This window comes from Hibiscus syriacus, unplaced genomic scaffold (genome assembly GCF_006381635.1).
Source record: "Hibiscus syriacus cultivar Baekdansim isolate YM2019G1 unplaced genomic scaffold, ASM638163v2 tig00111402_pilon, whole genome shotgun sequence".
NCBI lineage: Eukaryota > Viridiplantae > Streptophyta > Magnoliopsida > Malvales > Malvaceae > Hibiscus > Hibiscus syriacus.
The window spans coordinates 4,866,689-4,889,570 of NW_024063082.1; the positions used below are offsets into that span (position 1 = coordinate 4,866,689).

Below are 22,882 nucleotides of genomic sequence, written 5' to 3' on the forward strand. Positions count from 1 at the left end.
GTTTTACGATGGTGATGTCTCATTGGCAAGATGGTGGTACATAAAACCAAATCGCAAGCAGCTCTCTAGCATGTATGATGAGGATCATGTCTTGCAGCAGCTTAGATGTTGTGGAGTTTTTGAAGTTTTTAGAATCTCTAGATTTGGATATCCTGCTCGAATGACACATCAGAAATTCACAGAAAGGTAAAGGCTAAAGCCTCCTTTAGTTATGACTTGTTTTGACATTTTTAGTGTTCCCTCTAATTTGTTCCCCATAATTGTTCATGTAATATGTGTTTAGGTATGGCTCGCTACTGTTGGAAACTAATGAATCCCAGGATCCTTTAAGTATTTCATTTGCTGTTCTAAAACAATTTAATGTCCTCCCTGAAATGTATCAAATTGGCTACACCAAACTGTATCTTCGAATTGGGCAGGTAAGTTTTTTTATATTTCTCTTGATGTTTAGATGTAATTTTCAACCTTGATTGCTCTTTCCCCAAACATTTCCAAGACCTATGCGAGACTAAATAATTGCAAGTCAACCAAGTTAACTTTTGGTTTATTCATATCAAGAGCTTATAGCTAGACTTCATATGAGGCCGGCAGCCCAGCACTACGGGTGAGAAAAACTCGACTCGACTTTAAAAAATTTTAAGTTCAAACCGAGTTGTAAACTACATCTCAATAACTCCAAATTTTTAGTAATTAGTGGATTGATTTTCAAGTTTGAGTCGAGTCCCTCGATTATGTATGATATATGTATATTTTTTTTATAGGAATAGTAGGCCTCAATAAAACCCCCTTCGTGATTAACAGAACTTAAAAATAGTTCCTTAATCCGCAAAAGGAGGAAAATAGTGCCCTAGGATTTCATTAACCTCAAATATAAGAAAGTAATACAAACTAATCTCCCTCAAGAGATACAAAACCAGAAAGAAACAGCCCTTAACAGAACATAATTCAACCAATACCAGCCTTAGCTAGGACATCCGCCTCTATATTGGTTGTCCTACTAACCCAACTAATAAAACCTTCATAAACACTAAGCTTTTGAATAATATCTTTAGCAATTTGAACATAAACAACAGGACAAGAAACCACATCCTTAACCCAGCCAATTGCCACCTTACTATCATTCTCAATAATCAATCTATTTTTAAACCTATGGCGAATAGATTCATAAAAAACTAAACCCTTTAGGATAGCCTTCAATTCCATTAAAGTTGGGGGGCCCGGACCAGCAGGCTCTTTGAAGGAGCCAAAATCGAACCAGACATGTCTTTCAAAATACCACCTAAACCACTCCTCTTCCAATCACTCGAAGTAGCCGCATCCACATTAAATTTAATAAAACCCTTTGGAGGAGGGGACCAAAGAAACATGGTTGAAGTCCAATTAGAATGGGACGAGTAGGAATCCACTAAGGAAGGGTCAGCAATAAGATCATCCTTGGAAATAGTAATCTGAGTTTCCTTAGCTAGAAACCATGAAGTAGGCCTGCACCTTGCTAGAAAGAAAATTTCTGCTCGATCAAGCTTCCCTCCTTCAAACACTATAAAATTCCTGGTCTTCCAAATTGTCCATAAAACAGCTCCAGGGATAAATGACCAGATAAGAGAGTTGGTCTTCAAGTCATTCCAAGCCAATAGGAATCTTTTAGCATCTGCCTGAAAAACAGACTGAAAATTCCAATAGCCCAAGAATTTCAACCAAATTGGCCAAACAACCGAACAGGAAAAAAATAAATGCGATGAAGACTCTTCTTCTAGATTACAAAAAGAACACAAAGTATCATTTATGCCCTGAACACCTCTCTTAACCAGAGCTGCCTTCACTGCCAACTTCTTTAAGATAACTTGCCAAAGAAAAGTCTCTACTCTTGGAGGCAACAGATCCCTCCAAACAATAGACTTCCAAAATTTAGCTTCCTCCGAATCGGGAGAACCCGAATAAGATAGATTGACACATGATTTCATAGTGAAAACCCCTTCTCCAGTCCCCTTCCAAAACAGTCCATCAATAGCATCAGCAGAAATAGAAAAATCAGAGATAACAGCCATCAAATTTGCCCATTGCTCAAATTCCCAGTCATTCAACTCTCTTCTCAGCTGAATGTTCCAAAACCAGCCCCCTGAACTGAACTCCCCAAACTGAAATAATCTTCCTGTTTTGTTCACTGCAATAGAGAATAGTCTAGGGAACAATACCATCAAAGGATGATCCATTGCCCAATTGTCTTGCCAAAACCGAATGTTCTTCCCATTGCCAATTTTATAGCTATATTTGCCTCTGATACTACAACCCAACGAATCAGCTTTATAATGATTACTCACCATAGCTCTCCACATCCAAGAAAATTTAGAAGAAACTTTACTGTCGAACTGCATCAAGGAAGGGTCCAATTTATATTTGATGCAGAGCATTTCCCTCCAAACCGCCTTCCTCTCAATAGCAAACCTCCAAGCCCACTTTTCCAAAAGTGCCCTATTCACCACATTTAAATTAGGAACCCCCAAGCCTCCTTCAATTTTTGGTTTACAAACGTCGGACCAGCATACCCAATGGATCTTCTTTTTCCCATCTCCACCACCCCATAAAAAATTTGACATAATAGAATTTAGAGTCTTGTAAACTGAAGCTGGAACCTTGAACATTGACAAAAAGTATATAGGGAGTGAGCTTAGGATTGATTAAATTAGAACTAGCATGCCTGCCAGTGACAGAGAGGAGCCTTTCCAGCCCGCTAACCTCTTATTCAAGCTTTGAACCACTGGATCCCATAGAATGTTGGAGTTCCTATGTGGACCTAGAGGGAGTTCCAAATATTCTGAGGGAAAAGAACCCACTGAACATCCAATCATAGCTGCCCAATCCTTAATTTCCTCTTCCTTTAAGTTCACCCCAAATAATTTACACTTCTTCAAGTTCAGCTGAAGACCAGAAATAATCTCAAACACTCGAAGCACCCTCTTCATATTCAAGATCTGTTTTTTCGACGCACCACAGAACATAATAAGGTCGTCAGCAAATTGCAGATGAGTTAAATTAAAATTCCTCTCCTCTTTTCTAATGACCAAACCCGAAAAACGCCCTCCTGAAACAACCTTAAGTATTAATAAATTCAAGAGTTCCCCAACTATATTGAACAACAATGGAGACAAGGAACAACCCTGCCAAAGACCCTTCGCCATTGGAATTTTCTCGGTAGGAACCCCGTTCACCAAAACTGAAACAGTTACTGATGTGATACATTTCGAAATCCAACCTATCCATCTAGAACCAAAGCCCATTTCCTTCATTATTTTGAACAAAATAGGCTAGTCAAGAGTATCATATGCCTTCTTGAAATCAGCCTTAAAAACACAACCTTTTAAACCATTCTTCCTCCAAAAGTCAATCCCTTCATTGGCTATAAGAGAGCAGTCCAGGATTTGCCGACCGGGGATAAACACGAATTGACTTGGACTGATCAAATCTAAAATGCAGCTCCTAAGTCTTCTTGACAGACATTTAGAGAGTATCTTATACAATCTACCAACTAAGCTTATAGGTCTAAAATTGTCCAGACCACCAATGTTTGAAATCTTTGGAATAAGAGTGATGAATGTGTGATTTACTCCATGTTCCCATTCCTTCCCCAAGTAAAAATTATGAAAGAATTTCATAATATCTACCTTAAGGACCTGCCAAAACCTCTTGAAAAATCCCAGATTAAAGCCATCAGGACCCGGAGCTTTGTTACTACCACAAGACTTCACAACATCCCAAACTTCCTCCTCAGAAAACTCCTGCTCTAAGAACTGATTCTGCTCCAAATAAATTCTGGGAAAATCCAGTTTCAAATCATCAATTTCTAACGTAGTTCGTTCATTATAGATCTTAAAAAAATACTCTTTAACTATGGCCTTAATTGCAATTGGATCTTCAACTGTTTCCCCTTTGAAATTTAGAGCAAGTAGAGCATTCCTTTTGTTCCTAATCGTAGCACAGGTATGGAAGTATTTAGTATTACGATCCCCATCTTCAATCCAATTAGTTCTCGAGTACTGAAACCAGATCTGCTCCTGAATCTTGTGAAGCTTCCACAATTCTGCTCTAAAATTTTTCAACTCTGTTAATACCTCACTGTCGACAACACCTTGCTTCTGTTGAATATCAACCTCTATCAGCTAAATTTTCTTCTCTGATCTAACTTAGAAATCAAAGCTCCTGGATACTTATCTCTGTTTCCAGACCACTTCTTAATTGCTTGTTTGGTGTTCCTCATCAGACTAAAAACGCCTGCCTTCTTCTGACTATCCTTACCACTCTGAATAGAAGAAACAACTAGATCCTCAAAACCCTCCTCATCCATCAAATAATTGAATAATCTAAACGGTTTTTGTCATGGTGGGAGGAGAAAGGCGAGAACATGAAGAGGGTGAGAGAGAATTGGGGGAAATGAGACGAGGGTTAGGGATTGAGAATGAGGGATTGGGGATTCTGGCACGTGAAGGAAATGAAGATAACTTACCTCTGGAGCAGATCAGTAGGAGTGGATTGGATATGAAGCAGCTGGAGCGGCCCAAGGGAATTAAAATAGCTGAGCCCAATAGTCCATATCTGCCAAACAAATGAAGAAGGAATGAATTTGTTAGATTCAGTTACAAAGGACAGCCAGCTGGCATCCTTAAGATTCTGATAGATTGTAACTAAATAAAACGAGCTGTGATGATGTATTTTCCTTATGATATGAATGAACAAGCATTTCTTCTCTGAAATCTCTAAAATTTCTCTCTATTCCTATTACATATTTCTCAAATTCTCATCTATCTATCCCAAACCATAACAGTTTTCTACCCCAATCCACTCATTTATTCTCCAGAACTATAGCATTATGATCTGACAAAGATCTTGGTAGAAGAGACTGCAAAATGCCCGGAAACAACTCTAGAAAGTGACAATCCACCAAAAAACGGTCCAATCTTACAAAAGTGGGATTCTCTTGGTTATTACACCAAGTGAACCTACCCCCATTCATAGGGAGATCAATTAAGCCCGTATGAAGAATGAACTCATTAAAGATCTCCATTGAACTCCTACTTTGACCCCTTCCCATTTTCTCATCTTCTTGTAAATAGACATTGAAATCCCCTCCCACACAAACGGGATAATTCTGTCCACTAAGAAAACTGCTTAATTCTTCAAAAAAACCAGATTTCTCCTCCTCCACTGCTAGACCGTAAACATTGATGAAACCACACCTAGAATTATTATTCCGAAATTTACCAAAAGTAGTTATAAATCTCCTGCTAATAAACTGACTCTCCAGCTCAAAAACATTGTCATCCCAACAACACAACAGGCCCCCTGTTGATCCAACTGAAGGAGATTCCAAAACTCCTTTTAGCTTATTAATTCCACTTCTCCTAAAAAAAGACCTAAATTTCTCAGTCTTAGTTTCTTGCAGCCAAAGAAAAGTAGTATTAAAGCTGGTGACTAAATTCTGAACAGCCCTCTTTTTTTTCGTTTTCCCCCAAGCCCCTAACATTCCATGAACATATTACTAACTTTGTCATCTTCATAAAAGGAAATAGGTACAGACACAACCCTCAATCAACCAAACCTTTATTAACCCCATTCACGCATTTCTCTAAAGCTATGATTTTTTTCCAAAATGGCTTCTTTCCCTTCCTTAAAAGACACATCCAAAAGCTTGCTAACCTCCCAAGTTTCTACCGCTTCTTTCAATAGAATCGAAAAAGCTGAGGAGGATGATGTATCAATGCTCACCTGGTCAATGTCTTCTCGATACAGGATCCTTTTAGTTCTTCTCTTCCTTCTAATCAACAAACCAGAATTGGACCTTAAGCATTCACCTTCTGAAAAGTAACCTTCAATCTCCCTCTCTACGCTCCCACCCCCAGATCCATTATCAAGACGAGGAACAAGACTCCCATCAGCAATGTGCTCTGCTGATAAACAAAGCTGATTTTTAGTACTGGAATCAACATCTAGCTCCCTCTGCTTAACTATGATACCCCCTGTTTCAGACGAGATGTTCAACAAATCCCCATACCAGTATCTTCTTTCCCTCGACCTGTTGTAGACCCTTTTGCAACTGCTCAAACTTCTAGTTTCCAGCACATTACTCTCTGTTGTGAACTTTCTTCTAGAGCGATGTAACTGCCTCCCCCTTGAGTTGAATCCTAAATTAGTTGAAACCAGTTCCACCGGTCTTAAGTTTTCTTCTTCAGGCTCTATTTCTGCACTAACTGGCTTCTCTACAATTGGGCTCGTCTCCAATACATTAGACACTTCCCTGTTTTTTCCTGATAAATGAAGGTTTTCAACCAATTCTCCAAACTTATTAATTGTAAATGCTGGCCCAGAAATGAAACCCGAAAAGTCTTTTGACCCAGACTGCCCAGAGTCTTCAGAATGGGCCTGAGATCCATCAGCCGGATAATTTTGACTTCTAATCCCCAAACCTGCATACTCACCAACTTTAAAATTCCCAACAGTCTGACTTTCTGACAGACCACATTTAATATCTTTCATATCTAAGGAAAGTCTTGCTAGCTGTCTGTCCTCACTAGCTCCTCCAGAAACACGAAACACTCCCTGGTCAATCCAATTGTCCACTGACAGACAATTTTTCCCTGCTGCGCAAGTCTCACCTTCCCCATGATCTAACAATAATCTGTCTTCATCCTTCTCAGACATACTCTCTTCAAAAAATATCTCACTGGAATCCTCCACCGAAAAATTACTGAAAAACGAACTTGAATAATCACTAGCTGATCCAATCTTGATACTTACTTTGAATGATCTTCCATACGGTCCAAGAGTAATCACCTTTGGAACATCAAAGGGACTTTCCACCTTCAATAAAATTCTTGCCATTGTGAGGTCTTCTCTTTTCCTTGTACTATCATGAATATCTACCACACTGCCCCATCTACCAGCCAACTTCTCAAAGAAGGATTCATTCCAGCATAACAAAGGAACCCCTTTTAATTCTGCCATGCAAAAGGCCATTGGGACACCGGTTTCATTCAGTAAAGGTTCCACTCGCTCAAACCACTGTTTTAAAACCTCTTCCTTGTTGCTCCATAACTCCAGCATCTCCTCATGAGATTTGAGAACTATCACACAAGAATTCCAGACATAGCCCCATCTAGCAATTTGAACATCATAGCCTTCTTTTAATAAGGCATTCCGAATGAACTCAGCTTGAAAAGAGTATTTGATAATCCCTATTAACGACCTCTTCACCCAGTTGGCACTTTCTGATGGAATATGCATCTCAAATATATTTTTCTTGACATTCCTCCTCTGGATATCCTCAGACAATAGATCATTGTTCCCCCTTCTATTCCCATTAGACAACAGAGCATCCCTATAAGTTCTGTCGTCCCTTCTGCTTCTATTAATGTTTTCTCTTTCTCTTGATTTTGAAGATTCTGCATTAATCTGACCAGCAGCCTTGTTTGAAGAAGAAAGCACCACCCTTGACCTTGAACGTTCATCCTTAAATCTGGCAGGACTAACTGAGATCTTCCTTCCATCAATCACAACCCCGTTAAACTCATCAACAGCCCTCTTCAGATCTTCCTCCCTCTTAAAATAAACAAAAGCAAAGGTGGAAAATATGTATTTTGGATTTCTAATTTGGCGGGGAATAAAAACTCTCATAACAGGACCATGGACTAAGAATAATTCCCTGAGCGTACGATGAGAAACCCTTCTACTAAGATTGTCAATAAACGCCGACCAACACTCATCAGGAACTGACTTTCCTTTCAAATTCTCTCTCTCTACGTTTTTCTCTCTCTCACTCATTCTTAACTAGTATTAGAATTAAGGCTTTGATATATGTATATCACATATGAAAAAAAATATGAAGAAATATATATGTATTGTATATGGTTATAAAAAACCATTTAAATTGGAATAAAATAATATCATAATATTATAAATATTTATAACTAAATTTAAACAGTTCGAAAATTTGACTCGAGTCAACTCGACTTGACTCAAAAAAAAATTAAGTCAACTTCGAGTGATAAAATAAGACTCGTCAACTCAACTCGACTCGATCGAACGCTCACCCTTATATATATATATGTATATATGCCAACCAGCTTTATATTTGACTGTAAATGGATCGGTGTTGCATATAAATGCTTGAAATGTTTCTTAGTGATTAAAGTAGGACCTTCATGTTAATATGCTTTTTTTTATAGGAATGTAAGGCCTCATTAAAAAACCCCTTCTTGATTAAGGAGCTTGATAATAAGCTCCTTAATCAGCTTGATAATAAGCTCCTTAATCAACGGAAAGAGGAAAAGAGTGCCTTGAATTTTATTAATAATAGAAAAATTACATAAGATACAACCATTACACCAATGACAGTACATAAAACTTAAAAACATCCCCTGGCACAAAAGCCTTTACAATACCTAAGACTTAAAAGCACCCCCTGCCATAAAAACCTTCACAGTTGATTAGAAAACCATGGTTGACTCCTTGCAATCAACCTATCCCACTCTTAGCTAGATTGTTTGCCTCCCCATTTCACGCTCTTGGGATCCACCTCACTGAATTTACCTTACCAGTGATGAGAGTCGAAATCTGATAGACTATAGACATTAAGAAAACAGGAGCTAAACCCGAGGCATGAATCCATTCATGTTAATATGCTGAGTATTGGAAAATGGATATAAAAAGCTATTCCATTTCATTTTGTTTATGGTTATGTTATATAATAGTTTCTTTGATGCTGTTATGTCTGGCTGGGTTGCAGATTGGTGCATTTGAGGATAGGCGAAAACAGGTGTTGCCAGTAGGTGTTACAAAAACCATTGCACCAATAGGTGCTACAAAAACCATTGCTTGTTTTATAACTTTTTTGTTGTCTTAGAAGGTCAGAAGTTAACATTGTTTCATGCATTTAGTTTATCTTTCTGAATGACATTTTAGATTTGGTATTTAAACTCCTTTTTTTTTATAATAAGGAAGACCTCATTAAAAACCCCCTTCATATCCGTCAAGCACCAAAGACTTGACGAACATTGGAAGGCCTCATTAATAAGGAATGTCTCATTAAAAACCCCCTTCATATCCTTCTTTATTGCATAATACCCAGTTACAAAAAGATCATAGTACCGCCAAGAACCCTTGGCTGCCCTCAACACTGTGCAAAGATGCACTACAATTAAGCATAAATAATTACCCTATAGAAAACAACCTCCATATATGACTCAGCCAGGAACAAGCTTATACAATGAGCTAAGCTGTCAAATATTCCCTAGAAACTAAACAACAACAAAAATAAATCCCCTCCACTTAACCAATCCCTAATTTTGGCAATTTACCTTTTTTTTTTGATTGACTGGATGTTTCCCTTGCAATGCAGTTGCAGATGGTGAAATCCAAGGGAAGTACACTAATGAGGAGGCAAGTAGCTACTCAGAATCTGGTTCCCAATTACTTGAGCAGTTGACAGCAATCATAGATTTACAATCTGGTAAATTCCTTTTGTGCTAGCTACATTTGTGGGTTCTGTCGTCTGTAGTTTTCTTGTTTATCCTTATCAGTGTTTTCCTCTGTTGCAGTAATTCGTGGATGTTTGGTCCGGAAACATCTCAGTAACTTGCATGCTCTGAGATTGTTGAGATCTAGACTAGCGGTGTCTAGACAAAAATCCGAAGGTATTTTCTTCTCTTAACACGATGACATTACTTCGGTAAAGAAAAACATAATAAGATTACCTAGTCCGTTTTCTAAGATATTTTCTTTCTTGCCACGTCTATTTTCTCTTAGTTGCATGCCTCCAAGCATGTTTTAATTCAACAATTTGCTTATGGTTTCTGTTGAGAAACCCCAAAGGACATTAAATATGATCCTCCTTTTGGGGCTGACCAGGAAATCAGAAGCCTTCAGCAATGGCAGAGCTTCAAATAAGGATTCTCGACATGGAAGCAACTTTGGGGCAAAAAGAACAGGAAAATGCCACATTACGAGAACAATTACGACAGTATGAGGAAAAAATGCAAAATGAACAGGAAAATGCCATAGGGGAACAATTACAACTGTACACGGAAAATATGCAAAAAAAGATGAAAATAAAACATTACGGGAACAATTACAACAGTGCGAGGCAAAGATGCAAAAAGGACTGGAAAATGCCATACGGGAACAATTACAACAGTATGAGGAAAAAATGCAGAAGGAACAGGAAAATGCCATACCAAATGAGCAGCCTTCAGCAATGGTAGAGCTTCAAAGAAGGATTCTCAACGTGGAAGCAACTTTGGGGCAAAAAGAACAGGAAAATGGCACATTATGGGAACAATTACGACAGTATGAGGAGAAAATGAAAAAGGAACAGGAAAATGCCATAGGGGAACAATTACAACTGTATGCGGAAAATATGAGAAAAGAAGAGGAAATTGACACATTACGGGAACAATTACAGAGGCAAAGATGCAAAAAGAACTGGAAAATGCCATACAGGAACAATTACAACAGTACGAGGAAAAAATGCAGAAGGAACAGGAAAATGCCATACGGGAAGAATTACAACTGTGCGAAGCAAATATGCAAAAAGAACAGGAAAATCACATATTACGGGAACAATTACAGCAGGACGAGGAAAAGATGCAAAAAGAACTGGAAAATGCCATACGGGAACAATTACTAAAGTACGAGGCACATATGCAAAAATAACAGGAGAATGACACATTACGGGAACAATTAAAACAGTACAAGGCGAAGATGAAAAAAATGGAGGAGACGTTGCAGGAACAAACTGCATCCCTGCAAGTGAGTTTTTGAGCTTTTAGATAAATATCAATAACTACAACCTGTTTTAATTAGGTTGATTTTTTTTTTACCTCAACATAAAAGGTCCTAAGAATTACAAAAGTAATGCAGTCCTGATGATTGCAGCTAATCACGTTAACTATTTTGTTTATAATTGGTGAATGTAAATTTGGCAGAGAGTTCACAGCGTATATATGCCGTTTTGAGAATTTCATGTTCAGTGTAAATACACACATATATATTTATATGCTTGTTGATTTCAATTGCAGTTTTTTGCAGGCAATTCTTGCTGCAGCTGGAAAGAGTAACAGTCCTGATAGCCAGCTAAGAAGAGGCGATATTGATTCCAAAGATAATGTGTCCATGCAATCTTTAAGTCCTGGTGGAAATAAACCCGATGTCAAGGGCAGAAAAAATGGTGTGAGCAATCTGGTAAAGGAATTTGATCAACAGAAACAAACTTTTGAAGATGATGTGAACAGAACAGAATCTAATGTGAATTCTTATGAAGAACTACGCAAGTTAAAGCACAGGTTCAGGACATGGAGGAAAGATTTCAAGATGAGATTAAAGGAAATGAAGGCAAAACTCCAAAAGCGAAGAGATAAAGAATCAGACAAAACACGAAAAAAATGGTGGCCTGCGTGGGGTAAAATGTTACAGATACAGGCCTGCACTAAACCACCATCACCATAGACGGTCCAAGCATGCCGTGCTTCCGTTCTCGGGTTCAGTTTGGTAATATTTTATGGTAGCAAATATAAACGATTCTGTAGTCCGTAGACATATATCTACCGTTTTATGCTTCTTGGCGGAAGGATTGATAATGTGCATAGACAGATAGGAATTTGTTGAGGCCGCTTTATTCTTTGGATAGTTCGGTTTAGGTTGTGTATATTCTTCTGTTGTAAAGTGATGTAAGATCCAACTTTGTAGTTCCTTGTATACAGATGAAATGGGAATAAAATTATATTTTGGAAGCTTTAATCTCATTAATCCATCTAGATTTATCTCATGTTTTCATTTACATAGTTTAATGTATGTATTTATGTATGTATACATTGTGAAGTTCTTCCTACTGTTAATCTCAGTCAGTTATTTTCACTCATCCAACGGTCTTAAATCTGTGTAAAATTAAATAATTTTTACATTGTGTAATAGGATTCTCTCTCTCCCCCCCCTAATGTTTTCATTTACATAGTTTAATGTATGTATGTATGTATACATTGTAAAGTTCTTCCTACTGTTAATTTCAGTCATCTATTTTCACTCATCCAACGGTTCTAAATCTGTGTAAAACTAAATAAATTTTACATTGTGTAATAGGATACTCCCTCCCTCTCTCTCTCTGATAGTATGTTTATTTTATAATTTATAAATTTATAATTTTTATAATATTTTATGGTGTGTGTACATTTCAATTGGTTAAGAAAACTCTGAACAAATAATATTTTGTAAATCACCTTAAAATATTAAAAAAAACTAAGATATAATTATATGTTTTAATAAATTATTTATGAATTTGAAATTCTTATATCTCATCATTTCAATATTTTTAGATAAAAATATTTTTAAAGTATATATTTTTTTATTAAAAGTTATCTTAAACATATACAATTATTATAAATTTATTTTTTATAAAAATACTTTTATATTTTATTATAATCTAAATTGATATATTTCATATATTATAATAATAAATAATTTAAGCATTATTTTAAGAAAAAATATTTTTAATTTATAATATTATACATAAAATGATTATTTATATTTATATATTTTCAATTTAGTGGTAATCAAGATTTTTGTTATTCATAATAAATAAATTAAAAAGTAATCATGACGAGGTAACGTTAGAGAACTCCCCAGCATTTTGAAAATCTCTAACGGTCGAATTTTTAGAGATGGCTGACGCGATGTCACATAACCAAAACACTATCATTAAATTAAACCTTAATTCTTCACGATCGAATCCTCACCATCCAATCTTTTCAACTCCCAATCCAGCGGCTAGAAATCAACCCTCAAGAACTTTCTTCAAATCCTCATATGGTGATTCCAGAAAACGGCAACGTGTCTGGACTCTCAGTCTCTCTCTTTCCATTCCTCTGCTATAACAGAGAAGAAGCCAAAGAGCCAAACCCCTAGAAATAAAATGGAAAATTTAGAGCATTTAAATCACCTTTGTTTGATAATTATTTGATTCCAAATCAAAAACCCGCTTTTTCAAAAGGAGATTCAAGTACAGAGGGAAAAAAAGAAAATGGCCTTCAAGAATCAAAAAGATCACTGGGCATTTCTGGTAATAAATTAACACCCTTCTACTTTAAATTTCGTTTTCTTGATACCATTTTTCCTTTTCATTTCTGGGTTTTTATTTAATTTGTTCATGTATATATTTTTATTTTTAATATCTAAGTCTTGTTCCCTGTGGTTTTAAGTTAGTTACAATCTTGATGAATATTTTTTTTGGAGTTTCTTTGGATCGGTGAAATGATATACCTTTGATTACCAGAAAAGGGTATGTTTGTTTGCTGGGAAAATGCAGGGAACATGAAAAACAAAAGGTTTTATATGTTAAAAATGTTAAATTTTGATCATCTCAAAATATGCAAAAACTTATGTTCCTTTCTAATTTTATTGGGAAGGAAATGATATCAGGTCTCGCGAACTCTTTTCATGGTTTCTTGCCAATGAATGCCCTTTTGATTTTTTTTCATTGAAATATGTAGGAAGAAATTGAAGCGCCGATGTGGGTGGATCTTACTTCAGAAATAAAGCTCAATAGCCAAGACATGTGAGTTTCAGCCAACTTGTTTGATTTTTAAGTATTTTGATGGACACGTTAACAACCATAAAAAAAATCTGATTTGTTTAGTTTATTTGTTATGATTTTGCAGTGATGATGAATGGTTTCAAACAAGTCATTTGTAAGCATCTGTTCATTATTCAATTACTGTTTGATTACTATGGGATTAGATTTAATGACATTAGGTTAGATTAAATTAAGTCAATGTGAGTTTTCAGGTTTCACCAATGCTCTTCTAGCCAGTTGAAATCGGCCTTTTTGTGTTCCGATGAGAAAGGGGTAACCTTAGAGTTGGGCATGGTTGGCACAGCTTCACCAACACTTCCACAGTCAGTTTCGAGATCAAGAGGCAAGGACTTCAGGAGCAAGAAATGGAAGGGAATTAAACCGAAGCATAGCTTTATAAATTCGAAAGGGAGATCTAGCTCGAAAACAAGTTTGGTTTCTGAAATAACTGAGAATGCCAAAGGAAAATATGTCAAACCTGTGTCTACCCGAGGAGATCAGGAAAGAAGTTCGAGTCCTATGGCAGATAACTCGGGAGAAACCAATACTAGAAGCACAGTTACCTCCGAGAGCATTCAACCACAGCATGAGCAGAAGTTGTTTGAGGTATCAAGTCGAGGTTTCGGTCAAACAAGTGAGCTTTTAACCTCCGTGAGGATTAGTCTTAGGAAAAGTTGTATTACAAGACCAGCATCAAGGGTGGAGATTAATTCTGATAGGAGTCAAAGGGTGGAATCAAGGGACAGTAAATCTTCCTCCGGTAAGTCTAGCGTGGGATCTTCATATTCTGGTTATGAAGCTAAGAGGTCAACCGTTTCATGGATAAAGAGGAAAGAACAAACCCCAGATAGCAGAAATGCAACACGAATGACAGAAGCTTCCAAAAACAAAGTGAAACCTTCTAATATGCACGATAAAGCAAACCTTAGAGGTAAGGAAGAGAGCCGAAATTCTAGGATAGGCAGATTAGTAACAGTTACAAAGCAAACTTGGGAGGAAGCCATAAAATCAAAGGTATGAAGCACTTGGTACCTTCAGAAACTTGTCTACTTGTGCATTTGTATGTATTGTGCTTTCTGTGCAAAATACACAGTTTGAACTTAGATACTTAATACGGGTGGGACACATAGAATTTATATAATTTAAGCTTTATTTGGATTGATTTTCTTTATCTGATGTAGAATTTTTCTCAACTGGTTTATGTATGTCTAGAAGTTGCTTTAAGATGAAAAATAAACCATATTCTAAACACTGGATCATGTTGAAGAACCCATTGGTGTAACTTTTTGCAGGCTAGTTCTCAGACTCATCGTTCCAAACTTTCATTGCTAAACGAAGTCAATGAACAAAAGTCACTTGCTGGTGCTACAAAAGCTAGAGAGAAGATGGGAGTTGGCAGCAAAGTGATAGGTTTTGGGAAAGAAAATAACACAGGTGAAATTCATCTGGGCCAGAAATGCAATGGAAAAGGCAAGGCTGCTGAAGGCATGGTTGCAGGTAGAAAAGGGCCAAACCAGAGTGCATCTGCAAAGGGTGGTAAAACTCAGACGGTTGCTCCCAAGGTATTCATTTATGGTTTATGATTTTAGCCTTTTAGCCATGCTAAACAAATGATCACATAGAAGAGGTCTTAATGCCCTCCTGAGATATGATCATTCAAACTTATCGAGTGGGGCCTCCAGTCAGTGTTGGATTATCAATTTGATAAATTTCATTATCCTTAAGTTGCATATCTTAGAACTTAAAACACCCTTTGATTGTCCCCTTACATTTTTCTTTATAAATTCCATATTACATGGAAAAGTCTTAAACTTTAGCTTTGTCATCTCATCCACTATCTAATTTTATGTATATAATCTATGTTCCAACAGGGAAGAGTTGGTAATCAAAGGAGAGGGGGAAATTCTACTAATTCGATTCCGAAGGTCCATTTTCGATGAAGGAATAAGTCTCTGTATATAATGTCGTCTCTTACTTCTTGTAACCAGAGGAGCGTATACCACTTTTGTGCCACATTTTGGTGGTAAATTTTGGTTCTCATGGCTTGTGTGAAAGTACATTTTCACTTGCCATATTTTTCTCTTGTATGCAGCTCCTAAGGAATTCAAGAATCCTTTCCGAATCTCTCTTTCACTCTATTGTTTTTCAAACAAGCATTCAGTTCTCATTTCTGGAATCCGAACACAAATGAAAACATTTTAGTGGAGTTAGATGAATCCAAACACATAAACATGAGCATATTTAAATTGTTTAGATCGATTTTATATATTAAGTACTGGACATAGATACTTAAGAAACATTAAAAATCCAAATACTATAAACATGAGCTTAAACTTAACAGAATTATGTTTTTCAGACATGAATTTATTCGGAGGATTTTGGAGGATCATATCAGTATATCCTTATTAGAATATATTTCCAACATAAAATAAGACTAAAATTGGTACAAAAAGTGTAGAAATGTAACTGAATGCTAAGCTTTGATAGCCCTCTACATCAGCAAACCGGTTTGTCGAACAAGGTAATAATCTATGTTCGATTTTAAATCTAGATAAACTCACGCACATATTATTCAAACTCAAGTCACCTAGAAAGAACAACATCCCCTCCCTCGTTTAGTTCTTGTTAAATACTATATTTTTTAATAAATAAAATAACATATATACTTGCAAAAGTAAACCTGGTGAACCGTTTTGAATTTTAACTGTAATCCTGGATATATTTGTGGTAATTAATTTTTTTGGCCACAAAACTACTCTTGGCATCTTCTTTGCCACATTTCCCTCTCTACCATTCTTTCCGGTTACCACAAAAAAAATAACTATTTTTTTTTTATGTTTAACATTTCAATTTTCCATCAATGCCATGAGCTGATAATTCCACACCACTGGGCTTTTATGTTTTTTAATCCCTGAGGGACTAGTAGAGAGAGACGACAACAATGGGACGTCGTCTCTTTTCTTGTTTCAGCAAGGGTTCCTCTTCATCTTCATCAGGGACTGAAAACCATGCCAAAACCAATGGAACAGTAGATGAAGCTCCGCTCCCCGACGGCCCAATCATGGTGGAATTGTTTTCTTCCCAAGGTTGCGCGACATCCCAGGCGGCTGAGCTTCTGTTGTCGAGGCTAGGGAGAGGCGATTTCCGTCTTGAAGCTCCGGTGATCGTGTTGGCTTATCACGTCGATTACTGGGACTATAACGGCTGGAAAGACCCTTATGGATCGAGTCTATGGACTGTAAGACAAAAAGCTTATATCGAAGCCTTGAAACTCGACACAATGTTTACACCTCAGGTTGTGGTTCAGGGTAGGGCTCAATGCATGCCTGATGATGAAGATGTTCTTTTGTCCACCTTTGCTACTGCTCCCAGATTTCCAGCTCCATCATTCCAGGTTTGTTTTTGCTTTACTTTTCTTCGTTTTCTTCAAGCATTTCATCGTTATAACATGGAAAAGCTGCACTACTCTCCGATTACAGGCGAATTTCCAGAGGCCGACGTCGGAGACATTGCAAGTGACACTAACAGGAGCTTTAAGGTTTAAAGCAGACAACAATGGCGTCAAAGTAATGGTAGCTTTATACGAGAATGGATTAGTAAATGACTGCTCTGCAGGAGAAAATAAAGGGAAAGTTTTGTCCAATGATTTTGTTGTTAGAAAACTTGAAAAGCTCTGCAATGTGGAAGACATGGAGGCTAAAAAGACCATCTCAGGGACTGTTACCTTCACCCTATGGGATGGTTTCAACAGTAACAAATGCGCCATTGCTGTCTTTGCTCAAAGCAGCTCCCATCAAATTTTTGGTTCTCAGAAATTTCAGATTCCTCATCATATATGAAGAAAAAAAATAGTCAAATTATATTGAATTAATTTTTTGCATGAATTGGATCATATGAATTTTCTTACAGCCTTCTTTACTAAGGTATCCGGATTTATCGTGAGCTATGAGTAAACTCAACTCCAAGATTAATTGTGCAAATTCCTTTATGATTTACCTTTCTAAGTTCACCGTCATAGTTTAAGTAGGCAAGGCATATCACGAACACACATTTATATATAATATTTGATTTTTAAAAAAATATAAAGTTTAATTATAAAATAAATGTACACTCAAAATATTATTTTATTAAAGTAGAGGTCTAATGTTTCATTTTAAAACATTTATAGAAAAATTAATCATTCAATGAATGTATAGTGGTTTGAGTTCTAAATTTTTATAATATTTTAAAAATTATCCTTTAAAAAGAATTTTAAAATTCTTACATACCTAAAAATATTCTTAAAATACCTCATCCCAACCTCTTAAATCCATAATCTTTAAATCTTTAAGTCTTATGTCCTTATTGAATCAACCATCACCATTCATTCCTTCCTTTACTGGACTCTCAATGATTGATTGTCTCTAGGGATGGGCATGGGTGGTGGAGACGGATTTTTATTTAACTATTTTCTCTTCTATTGGGGTGCTGATTAATGAAATGGGATTCATCGAATTTATATGCCTTTGCTGACTAAATTTGTGTTTACTAAATATATATAAATGAAAGAGCCGTTAAACACTTGGTTGCTTGTTTGACAAATAGATGAGGAATGGATTATATCTTACATTTTCAAATTATTGTCAAGGGTTTGTTTGATAATTATATTGAATAGTTAGGTTATTGAAAATATATAGTTTTACTTTTTGATATTTTAAATATATATTTAATAATCAGAAATTAAAATTATTTATTAGATTTTTTAATGAAAATGTTAAAAAAATTAGAGTTAATTGCATTATATGCCCCCAAACTATAACCATCATTTTAAATTGATCCTTAAACTTTTGAATTTCCAATTCATACCCAAACTATGAATCTCATTCTAAATTAGTCCTTAAACTTTTGAACATTCTAATACCATCCTTAAACTATTACCCTCTTTCTAAACTGATCCCCACACTTTTGAATATTCCAATTTCATCCAAATATGTAATTAGTTTCAACCATAGTTTAACCTAAATTTTGTTTTTTTCAACGTATAAAATATAACTTGGCCTAACGATTTTATTAACAAGGGATGCGATTAGTATATACGTATAGTCTGGGATAAAATTGGAATGTTTAAAAAGTTTGGGGACTAATTTCGAATGTAGTCATAGTTTGGGGATGAAATTAAAATATTCAAAAGTTTGAGGACTAATTTAAAATGATAGTCATAGTTTAGTGATGAAATTGAAATATTTAAAAGATTAGGGACCAATTTAAAATGATGATCATACATTGAGGACATGTGATGCTATTAACTCAAAAAGTTAAGCAAATAACAAATTACTACTTCATGAAACAAGGTAATAAAACGTGGACGGTAATATTCGATTCGAACCAGTTCGACACGTCCACGAGCTACGAAGGAGGTATTCTTTGATGTATTTATTAAAAGCAAAGCTAATTCATCGAAGAGATCTTGTTCTATTCAAGAACAAAAGGTCCATCGGAAATCCAAAGATGTAGTATGGGAGCAAAATGGGGTATTCAAGAACAAGTGAAGTCATTCCACTTTTGTTTTGTTTAATTGTCTTCAAAATCAAGGCTCTTCTCCCTTTTTCTTCCAATCTAGTCTCCAAAACTTTCATAATCACTCCTTTTAGCTCAAAGAACAAGGGAGAGATTGTGTCTTGACAGGGGTTGGGTGCTGTTATAATGGGGAGTAGAGGGTTTGGAGCTGAGAAAAGAGGGAGTAATGGGAGATTAGCAAGTGTTAGCGATTATTATGTATGTCCTGTTATTGTTGATAGATATATTGAAGATACGAACCAAGTATTGTGACTATCAACATAGTTTACCCTATTCTAGTTAAGGCAATAGAAAACGCATAGATTACACAAAAATATAGAATACGAGATTAAAACACCAAATTTGAGATTTTTTTTGAAAAAGAAAATATTGAGTTAACAATAAAGATTGATCGTTTTGAAAGCAGAGCAATCTCTCCACTGATACTAAATATGGCCTTGCTAGAAAATGGTAGATTTGCACGGTTCCTGGCTTGACTTTGAGAAATTGAAAGAAAGAAGAAACCCCCCAGGTGTTTGGGGCTGTAAGCTGATGTCAAGCCAGGAACAATGCAACTCCGTCATTTCTACCAAGAGATGACTTTATCTGGGTTCCTTGCTCAAACTGCTGAGTATGATTTCTTCTAACAATTCTGGTTACCTTATATTATTGTTTATGTTTATTTATTTATTTAAAATTTCCAGTCAATACTAACGCCTCATTTTGCAGTAATTTTACCAACAACACATTCTACCTTCAAGTTTTCATCGTTAGCCGGGCTTTGCCATTGCTATATGCTGATATGATATGCTTGATGCAGTATTTGCTGATAAGAACTGAAGGTGCAGAAATGACATTAGGAGGTAATATTTATTACATGAGAGAAAGTAGAGGGAACTGGGAAGTTAGGTTGGGGGTTAATTATGCATGATATAACAGAACAATAATACACCATGCAAAGTATATGCATTGGAGTAGGTAGCCTTTGCCTAAAGTATGAATGGAGAGGAGTTCAACTAGTGAACACAAAATTATAATAAAAAAAGGGTAAACTACTTATTTAGTCACCCAACTATTACTTTAGTTCTGTTTTGGTCATCTAACTATTAGTATTTTAAAAAAATCATACTTAAAGTTAAATTTTGGTTCCATTTTAGTCACCCATGGTTAAAAAAATAACGGTGATGCTGACGTGTCACTATAAGGTAATGTCAGGTCATCATTGGAAAAAGAAAAGAAAATTGTCGCATTAGTAGTTCTGTTTATTTTTTAACGACGAGTGACCAAAACAGAACTAAAACGTAATGTTAGGTATAATTTCAAAAAATAATAATAATTGGTGACGAAAATGAAACTAAAATAATAGTTGAGTGACTAAATAAGCAATTTACCCTAAAAAGAATTATAATCTTTTTAAAACTTTCTTTTTGTCATAAACTTTTATATGAATATAATTTTAAGAATTATAATTTAAAAATAAGAGATTAATAAATAAATCTTGCAATACCCCAAATTAAAAATAGAGAAATTAACTTCAGTGACCGAAAATGTCTTATAATATACGATTTTAACAAACTTTTTTTGGATTTGCGAAAATGACCAACAAATTCTCAACGCGAACTCCAATTTCGCAACTCAGTTTCCAAATTCGCAACGCGAATATGTAAATCGCATTGCGATTCTGTAAATCGCAATACAGAAGTCAAATTCGCAACGTGATTTACAAATTCGCAACATTGAATTTCAAATTCGCAACTCGATTTCTGAATTTGCAACTCGATTTTCGAATTCGCAATACGAATTTTAATTTCACAGCATGTTTTATTTTCGTAACACAAATGTTTTGGGTATATAAACTACGCATCAGCAGCAACTCATAACCTAAATCCCTAAATCACAACTCATTCCATCTCCATCTATCACTCTCTCCAGATACATCCGTTCTTATATCCAACGACATCCTTCCCCATCTCTAATATTTTTTTACATAATTTTATTTCTATATAATTTTTCAATGATTTCTCTCCCAAATTATCAACTATCAACTTAATAAAGGTATGTTTTTCTCTAAGTTAGTGATGATATCTAGTTTATAGCTCGTTTGTTTAGTAAATTAATTTATAATTTGTAGAATGAAATCATCTAATATTGATCATGTTTGGATAGATTTGTGTTTTGGAGGGTCATGGGAGAATGTTCATGGTGTTTTACAATATATGTCTTTACCCATGAATCTGCAACTAAAATTGTCATTAAAAAAGTTAACTTATGAAACTCTAATGTTATGTGTTGTAAAGAAATTGAATTTAGAGCCCCTAAGTGGATTTAGGCTATCTTATCAGAGAAAATGTAAAGTTTATTTGTTAACCGACAATGAAGATATTGAACGATTCATTGCTTACATTAGTGTTTCGCAAGAAGATGATGTTACATTGTATGTTGTTGAACCTAGAAGTAGTGAAGTTGGGTCAGTAGCGGGTAGTAATCAACTAAGTGCTTCAACCCCAGTTTATGGTGCTCACAATGTACAACGTTGTTATCAACCTCAAAATTTAATGGTTCCACCACAATTTCATCACCAAGAAAATTTTGTTTCACTATATTTCCAATACCAAACACAATCTCAAAACCCACAACCTTTCCCTAATCCAAATCCCAATCAACTTTCAGCACCAAATTCCAGTTTTCGTATTGATCAGTTAGACGATGATGAGCCAACAGAAAAAATTGTGAGTACTAGTCAGTATTCGAAATTTGATCTTGGTCAATACCCGAACTTTGATCTTGGTCAATACCCGGACTTTGATGATGTTTCAGAAGAAGAAACAGACCCTGCGTGTAATGATTTTGATATTGGTCAATACCCGAATTTTGATGATGAAACAGCCGTTGCCGAGGAAGTTACGACTGTGAGTGAACATGTTAAACATCCATTCTATAATTCATATAACCCTGAAAAAGAAAAAGAAGAAGTCTCCGAAGAAAAATAAATAAGAAAATGCCACGAGAGTATAACTGGAATATGCCAGAATTACTTCAGATACCGGAAGAAGTGTTGGTAAAGATAGCAGTTGATTGTTACACAAAAGTTATTTGTATCAAGAAAGATGATTGTTTTTATACAAAGGAAGACTTGAAGATAGCTTTGTATACGAAATGTGTGGAAGATAGATCAACTAAAAGTTAACAAATCAAGCAAAGATCGTTTCGAAACAAGGTGTATGATTGACAAAAACTGTACGTGGCGTATGATTGCAAAGAGGATAAAAGATTGTGAAATGTTTCAAGTTAGAACTTTTATTGATAAACATACATGTTCAAGAACCCAAGTTTTTCCTCACCATAGACAGGCAAATAAAAAGGTGTTGGGTGGTTTTCTGGCTGAGTTAATGTTTTTGAATGTCAGGGTATATCAGGGACATGAAATTATGACTGAGATGAATGCTCGGTTCAAGACTAGTATCTCATATTCTCAAGCTTGGAGAGCCAAATGTTATGCCTTGGAATTGTTGAGAGGGTCGCCAGAAGCATCGTTTGCCCAACTGCCGGCTTATTGTCACAATTTAAAGCTGAAAAATCCTGGGTCGGTAACTCATATCAAAACAGATAGAGATGGAAGCTTTGAGTTGCTGTTTATCGCCATTGGTGTCGCGGTTAGTAAATCAATATAATTTTGTTAACTCATTTTTGTTAGTTACATGCATTTCACATTTAAATGATTATATTTCTTGTGTATAT

General features: G+C 35.7%; 4 protein-coding genes across 4 annotated transcripts; all 4 read left to right on the forward strand.

Annotated features, from left to right (window-relative positions):
• Positions 1-20: 20 nt before the first annotated feature.
• LOC120161423 (myosin-2-like) lies at positions 21-9,697 on the forward strand. Its single transcript, XM_039171676.1, has 5 exons — positions 21-186; positions 284-419; positions 8,774-8,816; positions 9,386-9,496; positions 9,585-9,697. Exons 1-5 carry the CDS (start codon positions 71-73, stop codon positions 9,695-9,697), a joined length of 519 nt encoding a protein of 172 aa, XP_039027607.1. The 5' UTR covers positions 21-70.
• Positions 9,698-9,901: 204 nt separating this feature from the next.
• On the forward strand, positions 9,902-10,784 carry LOC120162141 (golgin subfamily A member 6-like protein 7). Its single transcript, XM_039172320.1, has 2 exons — positions 9,902-10,043; positions 10,100-10,784. The coding sequence occupies exons 1-2, from the start codon at positions 9,915-9,917 to the stop codon at positions 10,670-10,672; spliced, it is 702 nt and encodes a 233-aa protein (XP_039028251.1). The 5' UTR covers positions 9,902-9,914; the 3' UTR covers positions 10,673-10,784.
• A 2,098-nt stretch (positions 10,785-12,882) lies between these two features.
• LOC120161424 lies at positions 12,883-15,800 on the forward strand. Its single transcript, XM_039171677.1, has 7 exons — positions 12,883-13,096; positions 13,527-13,591; positions 13,695-13,724; positions 13,822-14,623; positions 14,902-15,171; positions 15,481-15,534; positions 15,702-15,800. Exons 1-7 carry the CDS (start codon positions 13,058-13,060, stop codon positions 15,798-15,800), a joined length of 1,359 nt encoding a protein of 452 aa, XP_039027608.1. The 5' UTR covers positions 12,883-13,057.
• Positions 15,801-16,478: 678 nt separating this feature from the next.
• Positions 16,479-17,474, forward strand: LOC120161732. The gene is made up of 2 exons (XM_039171947.1): positions 16,479-17,003; positions 17,089-17,474. The coding sequence occupies exons 1-2, from the start codon at positions 16,551-16,553 to the stop codon at positions 17,446-17,448; spliced, it is 813 nt and encodes a 270-aa protein (XP_039027878.1). The 5' UTR covers positions 16,479-16,550; the 3' UTR covers positions 17,449-17,474.
• Positions 17,475-22,882: the final 5,408 nt, after the last annotated feature.

Coding starts and splice junctions, on each gene's coding strand:
- LOC120161423 (XM_039171676.1), top strand. CDS start 71: ATGTATGATGAGGATCATGTCTTGCAGCAGCTTAGATGTTGTGGAGTT. Junction 187..283: donor CATCAGAAATTCACAGAAAG/GTAAAGGCTAAA, acceptor ATATGTGTTTAG/GTATGGCTCGCTACTGTTGG. Junction 9,497..9,584: donor AATCATAGATTTACAATCTG/GTAAATTCCTTT, acceptor CCTCTGTTGCAG/TAATTCGTGGATGTTTGGTC.
- LOC120162141 (XM_039172320.1), top strand. CDS start 9,915: ATGGCAGAGCTTCAAATAAGGATTCTCGACATGGAAGCAACTTTGGGG. Junction 10,044..10,099: donor AAAATGAACAGGAAAATGCC/ATAGGGGAACAA, acceptor GATGAAAATAAA/ACATTACGGGAACAATTACA.
- LOC120161424 (XM_039171677.1), top strand. CDS start 13,058: ATGGCCTTCAAGAATCAAAAAGATCACTGGGCATTTCTG. Junction 13,592..13,694: donor AAGCTCAATAGCCAAGACAT/GTGAGTTTCAGC, acceptor ATGATTTTGCAG/TGATGATGAATGGTTTCAAA. Junction 15,172..15,480: donor CTCAGACGGTTGCTCCCAAG/GTATTCATTTAT, acceptor ATGTTCCAACAG/GGAAGAGTTGGTAATCAAAG.
- LOC120161732 (XM_039171947.1), top strand. CDS start 16,551: ATGGGACGTCGTCTCTTTTCTTGTTTCAGCAAGGGTTCCTCTTCATCT. Junction 17,004..17,088: donor TTCCAGCTCCATCATTCCAG/GTTTGTTTTTGC, acceptor CTCCGATTACAG/GCGAATTTCCAGAGGCCGAC.